This window comes from Martes martes (assembly GCF_963455335.1).
Source record: "Martes martes genome assembly, chromosome: 16".
Taxonomy (NCBI): Eukaryota; Metazoa; Chordata; class Mammalia; order Carnivora; family Mustelidae; genus Martes; species Martes martes.
In genome coordinates this window covers 24367349-24389752 of record NC_137904.1, presented here as the reverse complement: position 1 = coordinate 24389752, position 22404 = coordinate 24367349, and the positions used below count along the sequence as shown (strand labels likewise).

General features: G+C 35.2%; 1 protein-coding gene across 1 annotated transcript in view; it reads right to left on the bottom strand.

Annotated features, from left to right (window-relative positions):
- NF1 (neurofibromin 1) overlaps positions 1-22404 on the bottom strand; it is a 261002-nt gene that overhangs the window by 174341 nt on the left and 64257 nt on the right. Inside the window, exons 5-11 of the mRNA XM_080825306.1 lie at positions 16097-16203; positions 11518-11585; positions 11193-11268; positions 9926-10083; positions 969-1142; positions 380-502; positions 60-134 (exon numbers count right to left, since the gene is read on the bottom strand). Of these exons, the coding sequence (XP_080681432.1) occupies positions 60-134; positions 380-502; positions 969-1142; positions 9926-10083; positions 11193-11268; positions 11518-11585; positions 16097-16203 (781 nt within the window). The remainder of the gene's footprint in view (positions 1-59; positions 135-379; positions 503-968; positions 1143-9925; positions 10084-11192; positions 11269-11517; positions 11586-16096; positions 16204-22404) is intronic.

The following is a 22404-nucleotide window of genomic DNA, read 5'->3' as shown; positions in this document are numbered from 1 at the left end:
TAAAAAAGTAAAGGAAGAAAAAAAATTTTAAGTAATTTAGCAATACCTTTTGGACTTACATTGGTGATGATTCGATGGAGTGAATTTACCAGCACATAGTGAAATGTAGAAGGGGAATTCTGAGCCAGGCAAATCTACAGGGGCAAAGGAAAAAATTGTATATTATTTCTGTGAGAAAAATATTCAACACAAATGAGGATAAAAAGAAACAGGGAAAAAAAAGAGTTTTTAAAAAACAGAATAAATTCTTAAGGTCTTAAAATTAACATTAATATATAATATTGAGAAATACCAATTCATCTTTCTAGTCTTTTCACATTTATAAAGAAAGGATCAACAGCATCAGTAAACATAACTGGATAAAAACCAATGCTCTCACCTTAAAGTGTTGGTTGTTGTGAGGGCTTATACGAAAGCAAGAAACAAGGCAGTCAATCATTAGATCCACATCTGCAGGCTGACTGCCTCTTGAGAATGGTTTACTTGGATTAAAAAGCAGGTTCTATGAAAATCCCAAAAGAAAAGCCTTTAAACAATCATGCAGTATTTTTTTTTTACTAGTATTTAATATCAACAGGTCATCCACATACATAGAAATAACATTCAGTTGCCAGAAGCACAAAGCACTAACGCTGTGGTTCATCAGTGTGATAAAATTCTTTCTATACCAGATATGGTTCCTTTCAGGCCCCAAATTCTACATTATTTTAAAACCAGGTCTGAATATTTATGATAACCTTTAAGAAAACCGGTTAATTCTGTGTTTTCATCATATTCTAAGCCAATTTAGTCTGAGTTAACACAGAAACAACAAAAGCAGGTCTTATGAACTAACATTCCAAGATGATTCAGAACTTCAGCATTAGCAATGATCTTTGACAATGATTAGCATAAGAATGCTTTACTACAGGTTTATTTTTCCTTTAGTTTTCTTAAAGTTTGTAGTAAAGAAATAACAAGCATATTACCTTAAGATCAACCACCATGGACTGAACTAGTAGGAAAATGACAGAGTTATCTTCCCAATTAATGTAAGTACTTGCTTTACACAGTTTCACACAGGCAATTGCGGCACTCTCCGTCAGCTGCCTGCTTCCGCCATGCCCGGCAAGTGCTTTTCGTAGACTGTCCAGAAACAACTTCTATAGAATTCAAATATAAAAAGAAGTTTCTAGTTAATTAATGCGCAGTTTCTGACATATCAGACGTGTCTAATAAAATAGTAAATTATCAGCTTGTAAAAATTATATTCTAAACTATATAATTGTGATTTTTACTTTTACAATTTAAGCAGTTGTCATCATTTACATGTTTCTCAAAAAAAAAAAAAAAAAAAGATTCCGTTTTTCACTTTCTTTGCTGAATTATTAAAGGAACTTAGGACACAGTCCTTCCCAAACAAGGTAGTTGACTTCTCAACTCTGAATTCACTGATAATATTCTCTTTCTAAATATTTCTAAATATTATACTGTGGTGGTTGTGGTCTATGTCAAACCATTGATCCTTTCCTAAAGCTCCAGGCTATATTCAACCTTTATCCTTCCAACAAAGGATATACCCAAGGCTGTTCAATTGCTCTAAATAAACTCTGTTCCTCAAAAAAGTTATCCAATCTTGCAATCTCAAGCCCTCTTTGCAGCTCACTAACAAATTTCTCCCTCTGCTTTTCTCCTGAATGAAAATCTCACATCTCAACTTGTATGTATTCTCAAATATAATGTGTCAAAAGCCAAATTGATCAAACAGCAGAATATATATTCTTCTCTGGTACACATGAACAATATCTAGGACAGACCATATGTTAGGCTACAAAACAGGTCTTAATAAACTTAAAGAGATTGAAATCATAGGAAATATTTTTCCTGGGGCACCTGGGTGGCTCAGTTGGTTAAGCATCTGCTTTCAGCTCGGGTCATGATCCCAGGGTCTTGGGACTGAGCCCCACATCTGCCTCCCTGCTCAGTAGGGAGCCTGCTTCTCCCTGTCCCTCTGTAGCTCCCTGTGGTTGTGCACACGTGCTCTCTCTGGCAAATAAATAAAATCTTAAAAAAAAAAAAAAGGGAAAAAAAAAAGAAATATTTTTCCTGATCACAATGAATCTATAAATCGACAGAAGGAAAACTGGAAAAGTTCACAGATACTTGAAATTAAACACCACTGTCAAAGAAAAGAAATCACAAAGAAAGTTAGAAAATATCTTGAAATAAAGTGAAAACACAACATCAAAAATGGGATGCACTGGAAACAGTGCTAAGAGGAAAATTTATAGCTGGAAACACTCACGTTAAAAAGAAAGCTCTCAATTCAATAACCTAACTGTATACCGTAAGGAACTAGAAAAAGGAGAGCAAACTAAATCCAGAGCTAGCAGAAGGAAGGAAGTAATAAAGATTAGATCAAAGACAGAGGACAGCAAAACGATAGGAAAAAATCAAAATCGAAAGCTGGTTCTTTGAATGGGTCAAGAAATTTGGGACACATTTAGCTAGGTTAAAAAAAAAAAAAAAACAGAAGATCCACATTACCAAAAATCAGAGCTGAAAGTGAGAACAATACTCTTTTTTAAAAAATAAAAAATTATAAAATAATACTATGAAAAATTATATGCCCACAATTGGGTAATAGACAAAACGGGCAAATTCCTAGAAACGTACAATCTACCAAAACTGACTCATTAATAGAAAATCTGAATTGACTTAGAACTAGTACAGAGGAAAAAAAAAAAAAAAAAAAAAAAAAAAAGAACTAGTACAGAGATTAAATCAGTAATCAAAAACCTCCCAACAAAGGAAAGCCCAGGACAGGTGGTTTCACTGGTGAATTCTTTCACACATTTAAAGAAGAATTAATACCAATCCTTCTCAAACACTTCCAAAAATGTAAAGGAGAGGGAACACCTCTCATGAGGTCAGCCATACCTTACTAAAGCCAAACAAAAACACGACAAGGGAACTACAGACCAATATCCCTAAAAATATTGATCAAAAAACCCTCAAGAAGTACTAGCAAACCAAATTCAGCAGTATATAAAAAGGTAACACACCATGACCAAATGAGCTTTATTTGTAGAGTGCAAAAAAGGTTCAACAACAATAATCAATCAGTGTAATACACCACGTTAGTAGAATGAAGGTAAAAAACTCACATGATCCTTACAACTGATGCAGAAAAAACACTTGACAAAATTCAACACCCTCTTATGGTAACAGCACTTGATAAGCTAGGAATAGAAGAAAATTTCCTCAACATGATAAAAGCCATATATAAAAAACCACAACTAACATCACACTCACAACAGTGGAAGACTGAAAGCTTTTCTCCTAGTAGGAAAAAGGTAAGGATGCTTAGTTTTGCCACTTTTTTTCAACATTATTAGGGGAAGCTCTAGGCAGAACATTTAGAAAAAGAAAAAGAAAATTAAAAAAATTAAAAGTCATTCAAATCAGAAGAAGTAAAATGGCCTCTGTTCTCAGATGATACAATCTTATTTGTACACCTTAAACATACACACACACACACACACACACACACACACACACACCTGTTAGAGCTAGTAAACTCAGTAAAGTTCTAGGATACAAAATCAACATATAAATACCAGTTGCATTTCTAGACACTAACAATGAACCATCTAAAAAGGAAAGTAGGGAAACAATGCCACTGATAATAGCATTAAAAAGAACATAATACTTGGGAATTAACCAAGGTGGTGAAAGCATATACAATGAAAACTGTGTTAAAAGAAATTAAAGACATAAATAAATGGAAACACATCCCATGTTCATTGACTACACGACTTAACATCGTTAAAATGTCCACAGTATCTAAAACAATCTACAGATTCAATGCAACTCCTACCAAAACCCCAACAGCATTTTTTGTAGGAATAGAAAAACCTGTCCAGAAATTCATATGGTATGTCAAGTAACAAGAAACAGCCAAAACGAACTTCAGAAAGAACAAAGTCAGAAAACTCAAACTTCCTAATTTCAAAACTTACTATAAAGCCACAGTAATCAAAACACTGTGCTACTGGTATCAGAACAGACTATATATCAAAGAAATAGAATATGAAGTCTAGAAAGAAATCCTGACATATAGGGTCAAATTATTTTCGACAAGAGTGCTAACACCATTCAATGGGGAAAGGACAGTTTTTTGAACAAAAGGTGCTGGCAAAACTGGATATCCACATGCAAAAGAATGAAGCCACACCCTTCCCTTACCTTACATATAAAAATTAATTCAAAACAGATCAAAGATCTAAACAGCTAAAACTACAAAACTCCTAGAAGAGAACATAAAAGAAAATCTTTACTACACTGGATTTGGCAATGATTTTTTTGGATATAATACCAAAAAAGCACTAGCAACAACACAACAAAAAATGGATAAACTGGCCTTCATCAAAATGAAAAAAAAACCTTTGTGCAGCAAATGACACTATTAAGAAAGTAAAATGACAGTCCACAGAATGGGGGAGAACATTTGCAAATCATGTACCTGGTAAGGGATTACCATCCATGACATGTAAAGAACTCCTACAACTCAACAACAAAAAAAATAACCCAATTAAAAAATGGGCAAAGAACTTTAATAGACACTTCTCCAAAGAAGATACACAAATGGCCAATAAGCTTTTGAAAAGATGATCAACACTGCTAGTCATGAGAAAGATGCAAATCAAGGCGTCTGGATGGCTCAGTCAGAAGAGCATGCAACTCTTAATCTCAGGGTCCTGAGTTCAAGCTCCATGTTGAGTGTAGGGATTACTTAAATATATAAATTAAAGAAAAAAAAACCCTTAAAATAAAAGATTGAAACCAAAATAAAATACCACTGCACATAAGAAATTTCTAGGAGAATAGTGTGGAGATAATAGGAGATAAACAAAACATGGCATGTACATACAATGGAATATTTATTCAGCCAGAATCCATTTTTGTTGCATGATTGGAATTTCATTCCTTATTGTGGCTGAATAAATATCATGCAACAAAATGGATCAATCTTGAAAACATTATGTTAAATGTCACAAGCCAGACATATAAGGATAAATATTGTATGATTCCACCGATAATGAGGTACCTAGAATAGGCAACTGAGAGAGACCAAGAATAGAACAGAGGCTACCAGGGGCTAGGAACAGGGTGAATGAAGAGTTATGTTTAAGATACAGAACTTAAGAGAATTTTTAAAAGTTCACTAACAGATAATGGTGATGGTTGCAAAATACTGTGATGTAGGGGTGCCCGGGTGGCTCAGTGGGTTAAAGCCGCTGCCTTCGGCTCAGGTCATGATTCCAGCGTCCTGGGATCAAGTCCCATATCAGGCTCCCTGCTTCAACTCCAGCTGGCTCACAGTATTTTCCAGATTGCTCATATCTGCCTCTTCATCTTCATTTCTTAACATCACCTGCATGAATCTTCTGCCCTCTAGCTAACTAACTTTTCTGAACATCCATTTTCTTGATCTCCCTGGCTTGAACAATTCTGTCTCTCTAAGTTCTATTCTTACTTCAAGTTCAGCTAAGGTTCCACATCTCTTCTTGCAGCACATATAGCCTGCACTATTCTCCTAGTGGACAGGTACTCCTGATATACAGCTCTGCATTCATAAAGAAATAACTGGGAATTCTAGGGAGACAGCAGTCTAAGCCATCCCTGACTCCTCCTCTCTCTCCTAACTCCTTCATTTCTTGGTTCCTGGGGGATATAGATGTATTTCTCAGGTTCTCTTACAGTTAGATGTGGTCATGTGACTGAGTTCTACCCAGTGGAATGTGATTGAAACTGTGCCATTTCCAGGCCTGGCCCGTAAAAATCCTCAGCATTATTTCCCATGTTTTCCCTTCTGGCCAGCAGAATAGAATCAACTTCCACGGAAGCTATGTTTTAAAAATGGCAGAGTCTTTGGGACACCTGGGTGGCTCAGTCGGTTAAGTGTCTGCCTTCGAGACTCAGGTCGTAATACCGGGGTCCTAGGATCAAGTCCCCATCAGGCTCCTTGCTTGGCGGGGAGTCTGCTTCTCCCTCTGCCTGCCACTCCCCCTGCTTGTGTGCACACTCTCTCTCACAAGTAAATAAGTAAAATCTTTAAAAATAAAAAAAAATAAAATAAAAATGGCAGAGTCTTTGCTGTCCAAGGTCCTAAGAAATCACAAAGAGGAGGGCTATCCTGTAGAGCTATTCAGATCAGCAGCTCATTACTGCTTCATAAGTATAATAAAGATCGATTGTGTTGGATCATTATACTACCTTCCCTAATAAAATAAAAACACAATGACAACAAAAACTATAAAGTCAAAAAGAGAAACACTTTCACATATAGTTCACAGGGTACAATGTGTAAATGAGAGCCCGATCTGATCTGCTTACAATTCTATTTGTTGCTTTTCTTTGCTTGCTTTATAATAAAGAGCTAAGTGTGATCACCAATGCCTAGGAGGAGGTCTGCCACACTGCCAGAGTCTACTGACTATTTAAGGGTTCAGGGAGCTCAGACAGCTAAACCACCATATTCACGCGGGGCTCTCAAGCCCTTACAGGCATTCTCAAGAGCTACAAAGTAGTTCTAAGTGCAGTTTTAAACATTTACACTAAATTCTGTACCCTAAAGAAATGATACACATTCTTCTCCAATGACGAAAGAACACTTTTTAAAGCAAATATGTACCACCATTTTGTAACCACAATTAAATCTTTAAAAATGACCAAAAAATATAACAATTTGGAAACTATAAAGCATTCTTCTAAATCAAATAAGTAAGAGACTAATAGACAAAAAGTGCCCGAAGTTAATAAAGAGACTGGCGAAAAAAAGAAAAAAAGGAAAGTAACTAAAGGAAATGAACAGACATGCAAAAGAAAACATGCAAATGACCACAAAACAGAAATGATCCTGAACCTCACTAATCACAAGCAGTAAAATGAGTTACTCTTTTTCATCTCATTAAAGACTGAAAAGCATACAGTCCTGATGAGGCTGAAGAAAAATAGGCATTCTGATTCATATTAGTGACATGCGACAAATACTGGGGAATGTAGATCTAAGAATAACTATTAAAAATTTTAAAAATACATGGGTGTCTGGGTGGCTCATTCAGTTGGGTATCCAACTCTTGGTTTCAGCTTAGGTCATCATCCCAGGGTCATGAGATCAAGCTCAGCACCAGGCTCTGCACTCAGTGGGGAGTCTGCTTGGGATTCTGTCTCTGCCCCTGCTCCCGTTCACACACGGGTGTTCATACTCTTCTCTCTTTCCCTCTCTCTCTAAAATAAATAAATAAAATCATTAAAAAAAAATTTTTTTTAATACAGGGGTGCCTGGGTAGCTCAGATGGTTAATATCTGCCTTTGGCTCAGGTCATGATCCTGGGATCCTGGGATCAAGCCCCACATGGGGCTCCTGGCTCCCTGAAGAGCCTGCTTCTCCCCCTCCCTCTTCTCCCCCTGCTCATTTTCTCTCTCTGTATCTCTCTCAAATGAATAAATAAAATCTTTTTAAAATTTTTCTTTTTAAAAATACAAATGCCCTTGACACAGAATCCTAGTTTTGGAATTCTAGTCTATAGAATTAAAAGCATCAATTAACAAAAATATATGAACAAAGATATTTACTTAAGGATTAAATGTAATATCAAAAAACTGTAAAAATTTTAAGTATTCATCCATTCACAGTGAAATGGTTGAGTAAATGAGGCTCATTAGTATAACAGAATATTACCTAACACTTACAGGAATGTGTTAGATCTCTATCCACTATTCTGAGGAAAGCTAAGATACACTCTTAGGTAAATAAAGCAAGATGCAGAGTAATGTGTATACAATGACTTCATTTCGGGGTGCCTGGCTGGCTCAGTCAATGGAGCATATGGCTCTTGGTCTCAGGGTCATGAGTTCAAGCCCCAGACTGGGTGTAAAGAGTACTTAAAAATATATATATGACCTCATTCTAAAATATAACCATCTCCACCCTATGTATGTATGTATATTTTCATTTGAATATTTGTATAAGCAAGTAAATACGAAAGGAAGGATACATACCAAACAACCATTAATACTGGTTGGCTCACAAGTAATGTGACTAGGAAAAAGTGAGAATACAAAAGAAAACAAATACTTCTTTTAATCCAGAAAGATTTTTAAATCTAAATTTTTTAACCTGGAAAAGTACTAAAAAATACATTTAAGAAAGTGTATTTCAAAAAATCGTGGGATGTTCCATATACAAAGGTTACATGTGATTCCATTTATATGAAATATCCAGAATAGGCAAATCCACAGAGACAGAAAACAGACTGGGAGTAGCCAGAGCCTAGGGTGGGATAGGAGTAAGGAGTGACGGCTAACAGGTATGAGGTTTCTATCAGGGATGACAAAAATGTTCTTAAATTAGATAGTGGTGATGATTGCACAATTTTCTGGATACGCTAAAAAACCCTGAATTGTACACTTTAAAAGAGTTAATTTTATGGTAGTATGTGAATTTTGGTCAATATAATGAATAAATAAAATCTTGGGTAGGAACAGTATGACAAAAAACACTAGGAGATAAAAAGAAAAAGAGTTGACCACTACAAATTTTAAATATCTAAATAGCAAAAACCAAAACAGAAAAAAAAAAAAAAAACCCATAAACAAAGCTTAAAAAGAGAAACTAAGTAAAAAGTGTACACACAACACACACCCTACAGATCAACAAAGAACAAACAATTCAAGCGCCTGGGTGGCTCAGTCGATTAGTCTATGGCTTCGGCTCAGGTCATGATCCCAAGTCCTGGGATGGAGCCCTACATCAGGCTCCTTGCTCAATGACGAGTCTCCTTCTCCCTCTCCCTCTGCCCCTTTCCCTACTTGTGCTTGTGCTCTCTCTTAAATTAATAAAATCTTAAAAAAAAAAAAAATCCAATGGACAATGAGAAATCCATAGGAGATGTACAAATAAACATTTGAAAAGATTTAGCTGTGATTATTCAAATATAAGTTCACTTAAGAGTAGTACTGAATTTATAATAGCTTTTTGCCTATGCTTATTTTCCCAATAAACAGAAACCCTCTCCAAAACTACTCTTTTGATAGGCTCTAAAGCAATCTAACATGAACAACGGTGTCCTCATAATGGAAAAGAGCGGCTACAGACCTGAGTGGAGTACCACAGCATCACAGACTCGAAAGGATTACCTAAGGTTACTTACTTAGCCATCTATTGCATAAATTCCTTATCCAGTACTTCTACAAAGTACTGAATCATTCCACTGATTCTGAACATCCCAAAGTGGCATGTATGCACAGACAAATAGATAAATAATAAAGTATTGCCAAAACAACCTTCATACAGAAATTCAAATAAAACAGTAAGATTAACACTTTACCCTGCTCTATTTAAAAAAAAAAAAAAAAAAATTTAAGAGTCCTTAGAATTAGCAGTTGTCATAGTACCAATTTCTCTATACAGCATATGTGGTATCCTACTTTGCTAATAAGATGCTATGAAAACTGTTCTAAAATACCTAAAATGAGTTACTAGTCAATTTCATTAGCACCAAGCAGATACACCCCTAAGTACATGCAAATAACACAAGTGATGGATTCTAACAGGACAACCCTTGCTGTGATTGTTGGAGAAACTATGTTGAACACTGACAGAAGTATCACTTAATCTTCTCTGGTAAAAGAATGAAACTAAGAATTGTTTTTAAATCTTTAATTAATGAGAGTATCACTTATTTTCCCTTCAAAAGAATTTTTGTGTGAGTATGTCTCTGCCAAGGCCAGCAAACAAAAAGACCTAAAGTGATCATAATTAGAAATGGTCTCCTGAAATATTGTGTTTACAGAATACTAAGCCCAAGTAATACACACTTTGATTTAAAATGAACTAGATGACATCTGGACATAATGGAAATAATTCTGCCCCCCTCACCTTATTCATGTTGTTTTCATCAACCACATCCTTGGATATATCCTGGATTATTTCTGGACACAAGATAAGGAGAATGATTTGTAGTGGCCAAACTGCTGCTTTACGTTTGGTGCTTTCAGCAAAACCATCCACCAAGTCGAACAGTTTTTCTGCACACTCTGTGTGAAAAATACAATTAAATGATATTACTAAGTGAGAAAAATATCTCTGGCATTAAACTAAAAGCCAGCACTATCCAAAATCCCAAAGGTCACATTTTTAAAAGATAAACTTGGAAGTTCATTTAAACAATGAAATTTCAGGTAAGCAGACAAGCAATATTATATTGTTTGTGTATTAAAAGAGGTATTTTGGGGGGCACCTGGGTGGCTCAGTGGGTTAAAGCCTCTGCCTTCAGCTCAGGTCATGATCCTGGGGTCCTGGGATCGAGCCCCGCATCGGGCTCTCTGCTCAGCAGGGAGCCTGCTTGCCTTCCTCTCTCTCTGCCTGCCTCTCTGCCTACTTGTGATCTCTGTCTGTCAAATAAATAAATAAATAAAATCTTAAAAAAAAGAAAAAAAAAAGAGGTATTTTGGGGCACCTGGGTGGCTCAGGTCATGATCTCATGGGTCGTGCAACAGAGGCCCACATCAGGCTTATGCTCAGCTGGATTCTGCTTGGATATTCTCTCCCTATGCCCCTTCCCCTGCACTCTCTCTCTCGCTCTCATTCTCTCTCAAATAATCTTTCAAAAATAAAATAAAAAAAATAAAAGAGCTATCTTGATCCATCCTAGAAAAGGTCACATTTCAGAACAAACTTGTCCTGAGTCTCAATGTGCAGGCCTTAATGCAAAGTGTCACATACACAAGAAGCAAACTGGACAGCTTTCCAAAGAGAATCATCATACTTTCCAGAAGTCTGTATTCTCTGCATCACAGCTATGTCTCAAGAATTCTAGGTAAGGATACTACTACTTGATACACATCTCCCTGAATACAAAATGAAGCCTCACAGCACAAAAGACTACTTCTCTACAAAGAAAAGCCATCAAATATCCAATCCACAACTCTAATTATAAAGATTAGAGCTTCATTCCAAACTTCTTTCACTATTTGCTCAAAGGAAAGGATTGAGGGAAATTTTGAAATGTAAGAGAAAAAAATATCTCCTATTTGATACCAGCTGACAAGATGTAAAAGCACCGTAATAACATAAATAATCTGGAAAGTGACAGATTTTTTACCTCATAAGGAAGAGTTTAAAAGAAGAATAAACGTATTCTTACCAGCCATATCAGTCTGTGGAATCTGGTATAGCTTTGTAAATTCATCTGGATAATTTTCTACCCAGTTCCAAAAGGCCTATAAATAACAAAACATATGTTTTTACATGAAAGCAGGGGTATTTTTGTAATATAGTAAATAAAATGTCACAGAACCCCAATTATATTACAAACTTCTAATTTCCTTCATAATACTGCAATGCATTCCTCCTAAATGTTAATGTGAAATTATCACTCAAATCATGACTTTTAATTCAAAATAGTAAAGACAGCAACATTTACAAGCAAAATGTAACAAAATTTTAATAGCAAAGAGGTTATAACTTACTTTTTCCAGGCTATTTATAACTGCTAACTGTGCAACCTTCTTTAGGGCTTTAAATTTAAAGGCAGTTTCTAGGAAAAAAAAATTTTTTTTTAATTAACTCTAAAATTAGTTAACACAAAATCAGAGCTACTTGTAAAAACAAACAAACAAAACAAACAAACAAAACTTTCCTTTTACATACAAACTTTTGTTCCAGTATTATTTGTAAGCAACATGAAGGTAAAAAACTCACTATGTTCACTAAAGACAAATTCAGTGAAAAGCAAACATGCCTTGAATTTCAAAAGTTGTTTTTTTTCTTTTGTTTTTAATAATAACTGATTTTTAAAATATAAAACACATGGGTCACTATAGAAAATTTTTTAAAAAGTACACAACTAAGGGAAATTTAAAACATCCATGATTCTACCATTCCTTAATGAACTTCATTCCATTCCTTTTCATATGCAAGTTTAAGACAAATATATTTATCACAACTGATATCATAAAGGCTAAATCAAACCTATTCTCTTCATTTTACATAGTAACCCAAATTTTTTCTGTACCATTAAAAATTCCTCATCCATACAGGATGACTCTAAATAGGACAGTAACTGTAACTTCACAGTTAAAACAAGTCAGCTATTTTCAATCTCGTGTATTTCTTTCAAAATCTTAGTATTTCCAGGTATTACAAATGAGCAAATTGTGTTTCTGAGGTTAGAGATCTAACAAACTACTGAACTGTGTTTCAAAGCCACAGTCTGTTCAAGTATGCTCTGGTGTCTTTCAGAATATTTAAGTCAAGGTACTAAGTCACTGGTTGTTTAAACACTTTACAATTGTACATTCAAGAGATGTCTAATATATTATTATAAATGACATTAATAAACACTTTTATATCCAAATATTTTCCATATTACTGTTCATTTCTTTAAGATAAGATCTAGAAGTAGAATTATCTGGTCAAAGAGATGAATATTTTTTAAGGCTCTTGATAAATATTGCCAAGCCAATTTTCAGAAGGGTTGGGCCAAATGCTACTCACACCAAGCAGCATATGAAAGTAGCCTTATCAACATTCTTATCAACATTAAACATGCTTTTGTTTTTATTTTGCTAATTTGGTTGTTCAAAATAGTGGACTGCACTTTAAAAACAAGACTAAACATGTTTCCATATGAATATATTAGATATTTTCATTTCCTCTTCCGTGATGTGTTGGCCCCATCTACGAAAAGATTTATACCCGGAAAAAATGATCCTTCTATAAACTATTTTACTGGTAACAGCCCCTTGGCAGAAAACTCAGCCCACAGACTTTGCTTGTTTTAACTGATGTATAACTGACATACATTATATTAGTTTCAGGTATTCAACATAATGATTCCGTATTTGAACACACTGTGAAATAATCACAGTAAGTTTAGTTAACATCAGTCACCATATGTAGTTATAAATTTTCTTGTGATGAGAACTTTTAAGATCTAATCTCTTAGCAACTTTTAAACATGCAATCCAGTACTACTAACTACAGTTGCCATGCTATACATTACATCCCCATGAGTTTTTACAACTGGAAGTCTGTACCTTTTGACTCCCCTCACTCATTTTGCTCACTCTCCCATCCCTAGCCCCACGTCTGGCAAACACCACTTTGTTCTCCATATCTATGAGCCTGGTTGTTTTCTTTTTTAAAAACAAGATTCCATATGTAAGTGAGACATACAGTATTTGTCTTTCTCTGACATATTTCACTTAGCATAATTCCCTCAAGGTTCATCATGTTGTCACAAATGTAAAATTTCCTTCTTTTTTAAGGCTGAATAACAGTCCATTTTAATACAGAATGCATACATTCCCTTTTGTCTATTTTATATATAAGATACAAAATATTTCTTAAACATATGTATAAACATACATGTATATTTTAAATACATATATATATTTCACATCTTCTTTATCCATTCACCTGTCAATGGATACTGAAGTTGTTTCCATACCTTGGCTATTGTAAAATAATGCTGCAATGAACACCAGGTATACAGATCTTCTCAAGTTAATGTTTTCATTTTCTTTGGATAAGCACCAAGAAGTGGAACTGCTGGATCATATAGTAGTTCTACCTTTAATTTTTTGAGGAACCTCTATACTGTTTTGCTTGGCAGCTGTGCCAATTGACATTCCCACCAACAGTGCATATTTTCACCAACACTTATTATTTCTTGTTGTTTTGGTAATAGCCATTCTAAGAAATGTGAGGAGATACCTCATTGTGGTTCTGATTTGCACTTTCCTGATGATAAGTAATACTGAACATCTTTCATGTGCCTGCTGGCCACCTGTATGTCTTCTTTGGAAAAAATATCTATTCAGGTCCTCTGCCCATTTTTTAAATCACAATGTAAGGGGTTTTTGCTATTGAGCTGAATGAGTTCTTCACATATTTTGTATATTAACCTCTAATAAGATATATGATTTGCAAATATTTTCTCCCATTCAGTAAGCTGCCTTCTCATTTTGTTGATAATTCCTCTGCAGCTTTTAATCTGGTATAGTCTCACTTGCTTATTTTTATTTTTGTTGCCTCCTATAGACTTTTAATGGAGGGATCTAGATACTTACCTTTCTAAGATAAAGATGAGTCTTTGAGTAATAAAACTGACTAAACAATTTAAATGTCATTTTTGCTGAACTTGGAAATGAGTAATTTGCTCTCTAAGTCAGTTTTTAAATATATTATCCAACTTCCTTTGCTCTTGCTCTCCTTTGATTTCCAAATAATGGCATTACACTTCAAAGCTCTCTTGAGCGTTTTTGCCTTCCTACATTCATTAACTTTACCCTTGTGACACCTACTTCTTAGATTTTATACACAGAGAAAATTTCTAAATTTTATCATCCTTAACTTACATTTAATGATAGAGCCTAAGATCTTAAAATTTCAACTGGGAACTGAGTTGTGGTTTATTACAGTTTAAAACAATTGAGGTCCACTTAACATAACAGCTAAAATAATCCACTTTATTTCTTTATTAAAGTTACTGAAAATGATTTAATTGTTGTTTGGTCTTATAATAGTTAATGACCTAAAATCGGTAACAGAGATAGAACACAGCCTTATAGTACTAATCTACATAGATAAAGCCTTTTTTTAAAAAGATTTTATTTATTTACTTCAGAGAGATAAAGAGGAGAGAGAGAGCACACGCGCATGAGTGGGGTGGGGGGGTGGGGGAGCAGAAGGAGAAGCAGACTCCCCACTGAGCAGGGAGCCCAACATGTGGACTCAATCCCAGGACCCTGAGATCATGACGCCAGCTGAAGGCAGATGCTTAACTGACAGAGCCACCCAGGCACCCCTAGATACAGCCTTTTTACATCTCTGGTGAACGAGTTACTGAGTTTAAAGCAAATATTAACAAAACAATAAACAAGGTATTTTGACAATTACATTGTAGAACTGTTGAGTTTTTCAAAGTTAATATAACTAAATCTTCTAGGTCAGACACTAAAAACATTTTTCATAATTCCTTAATCAATATACAAAGTAAAATTAAAAAGTGTGAATCATATACTATAAGGTTTCACATTTAAGTTAGCCAGGATCTAGTATTACACAAAACTAAGAAACAATTTTAGTGAAATGAATTTAGTTATTTATACTCAGTTTATTAATAACGTCTGCTGACATTTGATTTATATTAACACTTTCATGCTTACCACAAGAATTCTCTCAATTCCTTGTGACTGTTTAATCAACATAATCATGCAAAGGATTTTCCAAAGCTTTAAAATCACATATTAAGGGGCATCTGGGTGGCACAGTCGGTTAGGTGTACCGTTCTTAGTTTTGGCTGGGGCCATGATCTCAGATCATGAGGGCAAGCCCATGTCAGTCTCCATGCTAACTGCAGAGTCTGCTTGGGTTTCTCTCTCCCTCTCGCTTTGCCCCTCCCCCACTTTATCGATCTCTGAAATAATCTTTAAAAACTTTTTTTAAAATAAATAAAATCACATATTAAGCATTGTAATGTCACCAGATGGAATTACAACTGAAACGTTCTACAAGGAAGCAAAAAGCACTGAAAAGGTAAGAGACTATGTAATTCTGCAAAGTTAGAATGCTAACAGACCTGAAAACATAAATATCAGAAATGAGATGCCCATCTCAATTCCTCCTCTTGGCATAAAATCACAAACTTCTGGTTCCATTCTGCAATGGAACTTTGATATCCTGCTAAACTATCTGCTTTTAGCACTATAACAGTTAAACAGATAACTTCTATAACCTATAGCTATCCTTAAGAAATGAAATTCTAGAAAAATTAAGTAACAGCACCTGTATATTCTTTGTTAAAGCAAAACTTGTAGTTGAACAAAACTTTCCATTGCCAAGATTTAAGATACTCGTTTTTTTGTTTTCAAGGCTCAAATGTTATTGAATCATTAAGCATTATTATCCATTTCACAAGGACATTTGCATTATAAAATCCACTTTGATGTTCTACTTCAACACAATTAGGACAATTCATACATTCAAACACCGGTTTTTCACTCACCTTGATTAGTTTCAAATATATCTTACATTTAAACTTACCCTTTAGGAGTCGTTTTAATTTTGCACAATCCACATTGATATACTGTAACAACTCTATATCATGCACATCAACGTTGTCTTCTGAACAAACAGTCAATTCCTGTAATCTGAAAAGTAAAAGCCAAAAATAATTCACTATCTTAAGGAAAGTTCAAAATTCTGAACTGAACAGATTCTTCTCACCCAAATGATGAGTTTATAAGAAAAAATATACATAAAAAATAAGACAGTAAATATTTCTTATGAAATTTAAAGGTACATAACAAATTCAGGGGATATGATAAAACTGAAACCAAAATAATCCAGCAGACTTCACTGTGTATACATAAATCATATTGTACAAATCAAATTTATACAATCTTTAACAAAAAAATCATAGCATGCAGAGAACTACGGAAACAGAGAGATACATAAGTATTTGAAATACTAGTCTCTGTGCTATGTGTATTTTTGAAAATTTTCTGTATGAAAATAAACATTAATTTCTGATTACATCAACTAGACTTAAAAAACAAACAGTATTTTATCTACATTTATAGGATACATTTATTTTGTATTAAAAAATGAACAATTATTCCTTATAGTTTCACAATCTGTACATTTATTTATGTGATTATTTGATTAATGTCCCTCCCTCACAAAACTTACTCTAGTAAAGACAAGAATCTTTCCAAACCCCAAATTTCCCTTAAATATGAAGCTACCACAGATGTAGAAAAATTTAACATTTAACAAAAACAGATTTCTTAAACTTATAAAAAAATTCACTTAAGTCTGAATAAAATTTTTCACTAACAACCACAGAAGTCAGCTTTTCTTTTATTTGCTTTATTTGTTTATAGTCAATTCAATTAATTAACATATAATGTATTATTGGTTTCAGAGGAAGAGGTCAGTGATTCATCAGTCTTATATAATACCCAGTGCTCATTATACCACATGCCCTCCTTAATGTCCATCACCCAGCTACATCATCCCCCAACTTCCCTTGGTTCCAGCAACCCTCTGTTTGTTTCCTATAGTTAAGAGTCTCTAATGGCGGGGGGGGGGGGGGTGCCTGGGTGGTTCAGTCTGTTAAGTGTCTGCCTTCGGCTCAGGTCATCATCCCAGGATCCTGGGACTGAGTCCTACACTGGGCTCCTGTCAGCATGGAGCCTGCTTCTCCCTCTGCCTGCTGGTCCCCCAGCTTGTGCGCGCACACTCTCTCTCTCTGACAAATAAATAAATAAAATCTTTTTTAAAAAAAAGTTTCTTATGGTTTGTCTCCCTCTCTGGTTTCATTTTATTTTTTCCTCTTCCCCCATGATCCTCTCTTTTGTTTCTTAAATTTCACATATCAGGGAGATCATATGATAACCTCCTTTCTCTGATTGACTTATTTTGCTTAGCATAACACCCCCTGGTTCCAGTCACATTACTGCAAATGACAAGATTTCTTTTTTTATGGCTACATAGTATTCCATTGTATATATACACCACATCTTCTTTATCCATTCATCTGTTGATGGACATCTGGGCTCTTTCCACAGTCTGCTTACTGTGGACATTGCTGCTATAAACATTGGGGTGCAAGTGCCCCTTCAGATCATTACGTTTTATCTGTGGGGTAAATACCCAGTAGTGCAATTGCTGTGTGGTAGGGCAGCTCTATTTTCAACTTTTTGAGGAACCTCCATGCTGTTTTCCAGAGTGACTGCACCAGCTTGCATTCCCACGAATAGCGGGATCCGCATCCTCACCAACATCTGTCATTTCCTGACTGGTTAATTTTAGCCATTCTGACTAGTACGAGATGGTATCTCATTGAGGTTTTGATTTATATTTCCCTGATGCCAAGTGATGTTGAGCACGTTTTCATGTGTCTGTTGGCAATCTGTATGTCTTCTTTGGAGAAATGTCTGTTCATGTCTTCTGCCCATTTCTTGAATGGATTATTTGTTCTTTAGGTGTTCAGTTTGATAAGTTTTTTTATAGATTTTGGATACTAGCCCTTTATTTAATACGTCATTTACAAGTATCTCCTCCCAGATTCTGTCTGTTGTCTTTTGGTTTTGTCGTTTCCTTTGCTGTGAGAAGTCAGTTTTTCAAAAGTTGACACTGTTAATCTACTGAACTCTGCTTCCAAATGAGGCATACTCATTATTTTAATTAAGATATCAAAAATGTAAGAAGATGAATGGAATTACTAATGTTCATAAATGCAGAGAGAGACAGATAACGGTGAAAAAATACAAATACTACAAAATCTTACTCATAATATTAACTCAAATTGTAGCCATTTTAATGCAGTCTGAAACTGACATTAATCATCATACTAAACATTCAGTTGCTAGAAGTGATATCAATCCGATTTCTTCCTTCTCAAATTCCTTTTTCACTAACTTCAGCCTGCAGATGTGTAGCTAACATTAAAATTATTCTAAGCACTTACACTAAAGCTCTTCATATCATCAGGGTGAGAAAAGCTTAGCAGTTCATACTGGGAATGACAAGGTCCTCAATACTGACTTATATGCTAAAAATTCCACAGCTGCTGCAAAGAGCCTAGAAAATATGGAATATGATTCCTTAGGAAACACAGCTTAATAAATCAGTAACACCAACTTCTGAAAAGCTGACTCTTCCAGTTATTTGTGAAAAATGGAAGAAAAGTTTAATTCTTTTTACAGCCTGGTATTTCCATAGGGAAAGGGTATTTTGTGAGGCTTAAACATCATTTCTGAAGGACGGAAATCAAAGCACAGTTGGGAGTAAACGAAGTAGAAAACTTACTAAAACATCTAGAAAGACCAGGTAAACTGAAAACAAAAAGATATTTAAAAACATATAGAAATAAAATAAATAAAAGTGCCTGAATGGCTCAGTTGGTTAAGCATCTGACTCTTGATTTCAGCTTAGGTCATGATCTCAGGGTTGTGAGCTTGAGCCCTGCATGGGGAATCTGCTTGAGATTCTTTCTCTCCATCTGCCCCTCCCCACCTTTCTCCATCTCTCCCTCTCTTAAAAAAAGGGAAAAAGAAGAGAAAAGAAAGAAACTAAGACAAACACGCCCCCCTCCATCCACCCAGGTACAGAAATGAAGAGGAACCTAAAAACCAGAGAAGGTTTTGAAGACATGGTCTGACTGTGCAACAAAGGAAGCACAGGAGCGAGGTTTTTCTCTCTCCTTAACCTAGGGGTTTGTGGCTATCATCTACATGGGACTGGATACAAAGCTTTCTACCCTATAATGCAGAGAGTAGAACTGGGGCCCTGCAAAAAACATGACTAGCAAGAACTATGCAATTCCATAAATGAGAGTTGCAGAGAGAGAGATGGAACAAAGGGAGAGTGGAAGGAGATAAAAAAAATCTACCAAAAATAAAAAAAAATCTACCAACATTAAGATGTCTATCTCCTCTGGCTGTTTTGGGTAGGGGAAAAAGTCACCCAGAGCTGTTACACTGTAAGGGTCTGAGGTCCACATTTATACTACCCATACAATCTGGGAATGAGAAATTAATTAAAAAAAAAAAAAAAAAGGAAACGAAAGGAAAAAAGGGGAAAAAAAAGTCCAGAGCTGAGTACTTAGCAAAAGCAAAAACCATCACTAGGACACTCCCACATCCATAAGAGATCCCAAAGAAAATACAGACGTGCACTAAAGATGAATTTGCAATCAAAGTTTACAGAAAAGAGAGAAAACCATTCATTATGAATGAGAATTAGCACATACAAGATTATTTAACAATCTTGAGAATATAAAATATGCCTTAAATGATTAGAGCCATATAAAAAATTTTAAACTATTAAGAAGATTAAGAAACCATTAAAAAAAAAAAAAAACCAACCCAGCACATCTGTAAAAGAATCAAACAGAACTTCTGGGGCACCTGGATGACTTGGTCAGTTAAGCATCTCCCTCTTGATTTCAGCTCAGGTCATGAGCTCAGAGTTCTGAAATCAAGCCCGCATCCAAGCCACCCTGGGCATGAAGCCTGCTTAAGATTCTCTCTCTCCCTCAGCCCCTCCCCCTTCTCTAAAAAGAAAAAAAAAAAATCAAATAGAACTTATAAAATCACTGAGCCTTCTGCTTCTGGTATTATGTCAAATCAGATATTCTTTTTTTTTTTTAAGATTTTATTTATTAATTTGACAGTGAGAGAGGGAACACAGCAGGGGGAGTGGGAGAGGGAGAAGCAGGCTTCCCACTGATGCGGGGCTCCATCCCAGGACTCTGGATCAAGACGTGAGCCAAAGGCAGACGCTTAAAAAGTGAGCCACCCAGGCGCCCCTCAAATCAGATATTCTGCAGAGCCCTCCCACTACAAAACGATTAGATCTAGTGCAACTGTACAGTAATTCTGTGAACAGAGCAGCCCATCTTCTACATAAAAGAGTACTATGAGTTGCAGAACATGGTATACTTCAGCAGAAGTATACTTAAGATCTGTACCCCATATTTCCTTAAATAAAAATCAAAGACCAAGAAATATCAAAAGCCAATATTATTTCCAAAAGAGAAACATTTGTGGACAGGTAGCAGAGTCAAACACAGTAAATTCTCATGATATTGGTTCATCTATTATATATGAGATACAAAATCAATCTTCAGAAAGAACTGCCATTCTGGGGATACCTGGGTGGCTCAGTTGGTTAAGCATCTGCCTTTGCCTCAGATCATGATCCCAGGGTCCTGGGACTGAGCCCTAGGTCGGGCTCCCTGCTGAGCTGGGATTCTGCTTCACCCTCTGCCTCTGTCCCTTCCCCTCCCCAACTCGTGCTCTATAGCTCTCTCACACTCTGGCTCAACTAAATCTTTTAAAAAAAGAAAGAAAGAAAGAACTGCCATTCTAGTCACTTGCATATTTTAAGTCACCTAATGCTATGAAGGCTATATCTACATCTAAATTAACCCATCATAATGGTCTTTTAGGTGAGTGGCCCTCTAGCAAGATCAGCTCCTTCTTCTGGCACAAGCTACATGAAATGCAGTTGTCTAAAACATGTACTTCAGAGATCCAATTTCTGAGCAGTCTGTCCACTGGAAGCTACAGAAACTAGCTTATTCTGGAGACATTTAACTTGTCTTCTGGAAACAGTAAGGTTCAGGATATACACAAAAGTTGCCTATATTTACATGCATTGATGCTGCAAAATCCTATAAAATGAAACCTTTGGTGCTGGAAAATTTCTAGAGTTTTTAAAAGATGGCACATTTGCTGTATTTTATAGAGCAACTTATGTTTGGATAGACTAAAAAATATTCTATTATTTTGATAATTGTTACCTTCAATGTAAAATTATTTCAAATAGTAAGCTAGTGTGATAGTCACTTAAACAAATTGTTTTTTTCTTTTATAATTTTCACACCTCCTATTCCCTAGCTGTCGGTTACCTTGCTACTTCAACTAATTTAATATCACTCAGAATATAAAATGTTATCATTCAAAAGATTTCATGAAGACATTGTTCTACTGTATAAACATTACCTAACAGCATCAATCATATCATACCATTAAACAAAATTCAATTTTCTTTGCACCAGGTCTGATCAGGAATTGAAGAATACTGTTGCCTAGCATCATGACTATAGAAATACCATTTTTTATTAAAAAGGAGAATTTTGAAGTTAGCCAAGTCATCCAAAACACTATAGCATAAACTCTCTACATAAACTATGATGCATATTCCACTCACACCTGTTTTTCCAACAAAGCTGACTAATGGAAGTCCACTGTTCACACAACACAGACAAGTCAAAAGATGAAGGATGTATCAATAAAGAGGGCTGTTTTTCCACATTCAATATTAGTCTTAGATTCACTAAATCACTAAGTGATTCATATTATACTTCCTACTTGGTCAAAATTAAGACCCATTTGACTCTACCTGGATGAGACAGGCAAATAATTTGCATGAAAGCAAGTTCCAGAGTCACTTGCTACACCATCAGTTATTTTTCCATATGGCACCATCTACACATAAATTTCTTCCCATCCATAGCATATCACAACTGATGATCACATGATTTTTTTTGATGATCACATGATTTTTAATCATCAATAAAAGCTTAAATCATATTTATCATACAATATTGAAGCACAACAGTAAAAATATTAAAATATATATTTCATAAAATATGGTTAAAATGGAAGTATAGAAGTAGCAGCCTGATATAATGAATTTAATAGACTCTGAAACCAGCCTGACTTTAAAATTTGGGGCCTCCATTATTCGACAAAGCGCCTTAATAAATTCTTTGGGTATTAGTTTGTTTACCTATAAACTGGGGAAGTATCACCCACATTTCAAAGATTCTATGAAGA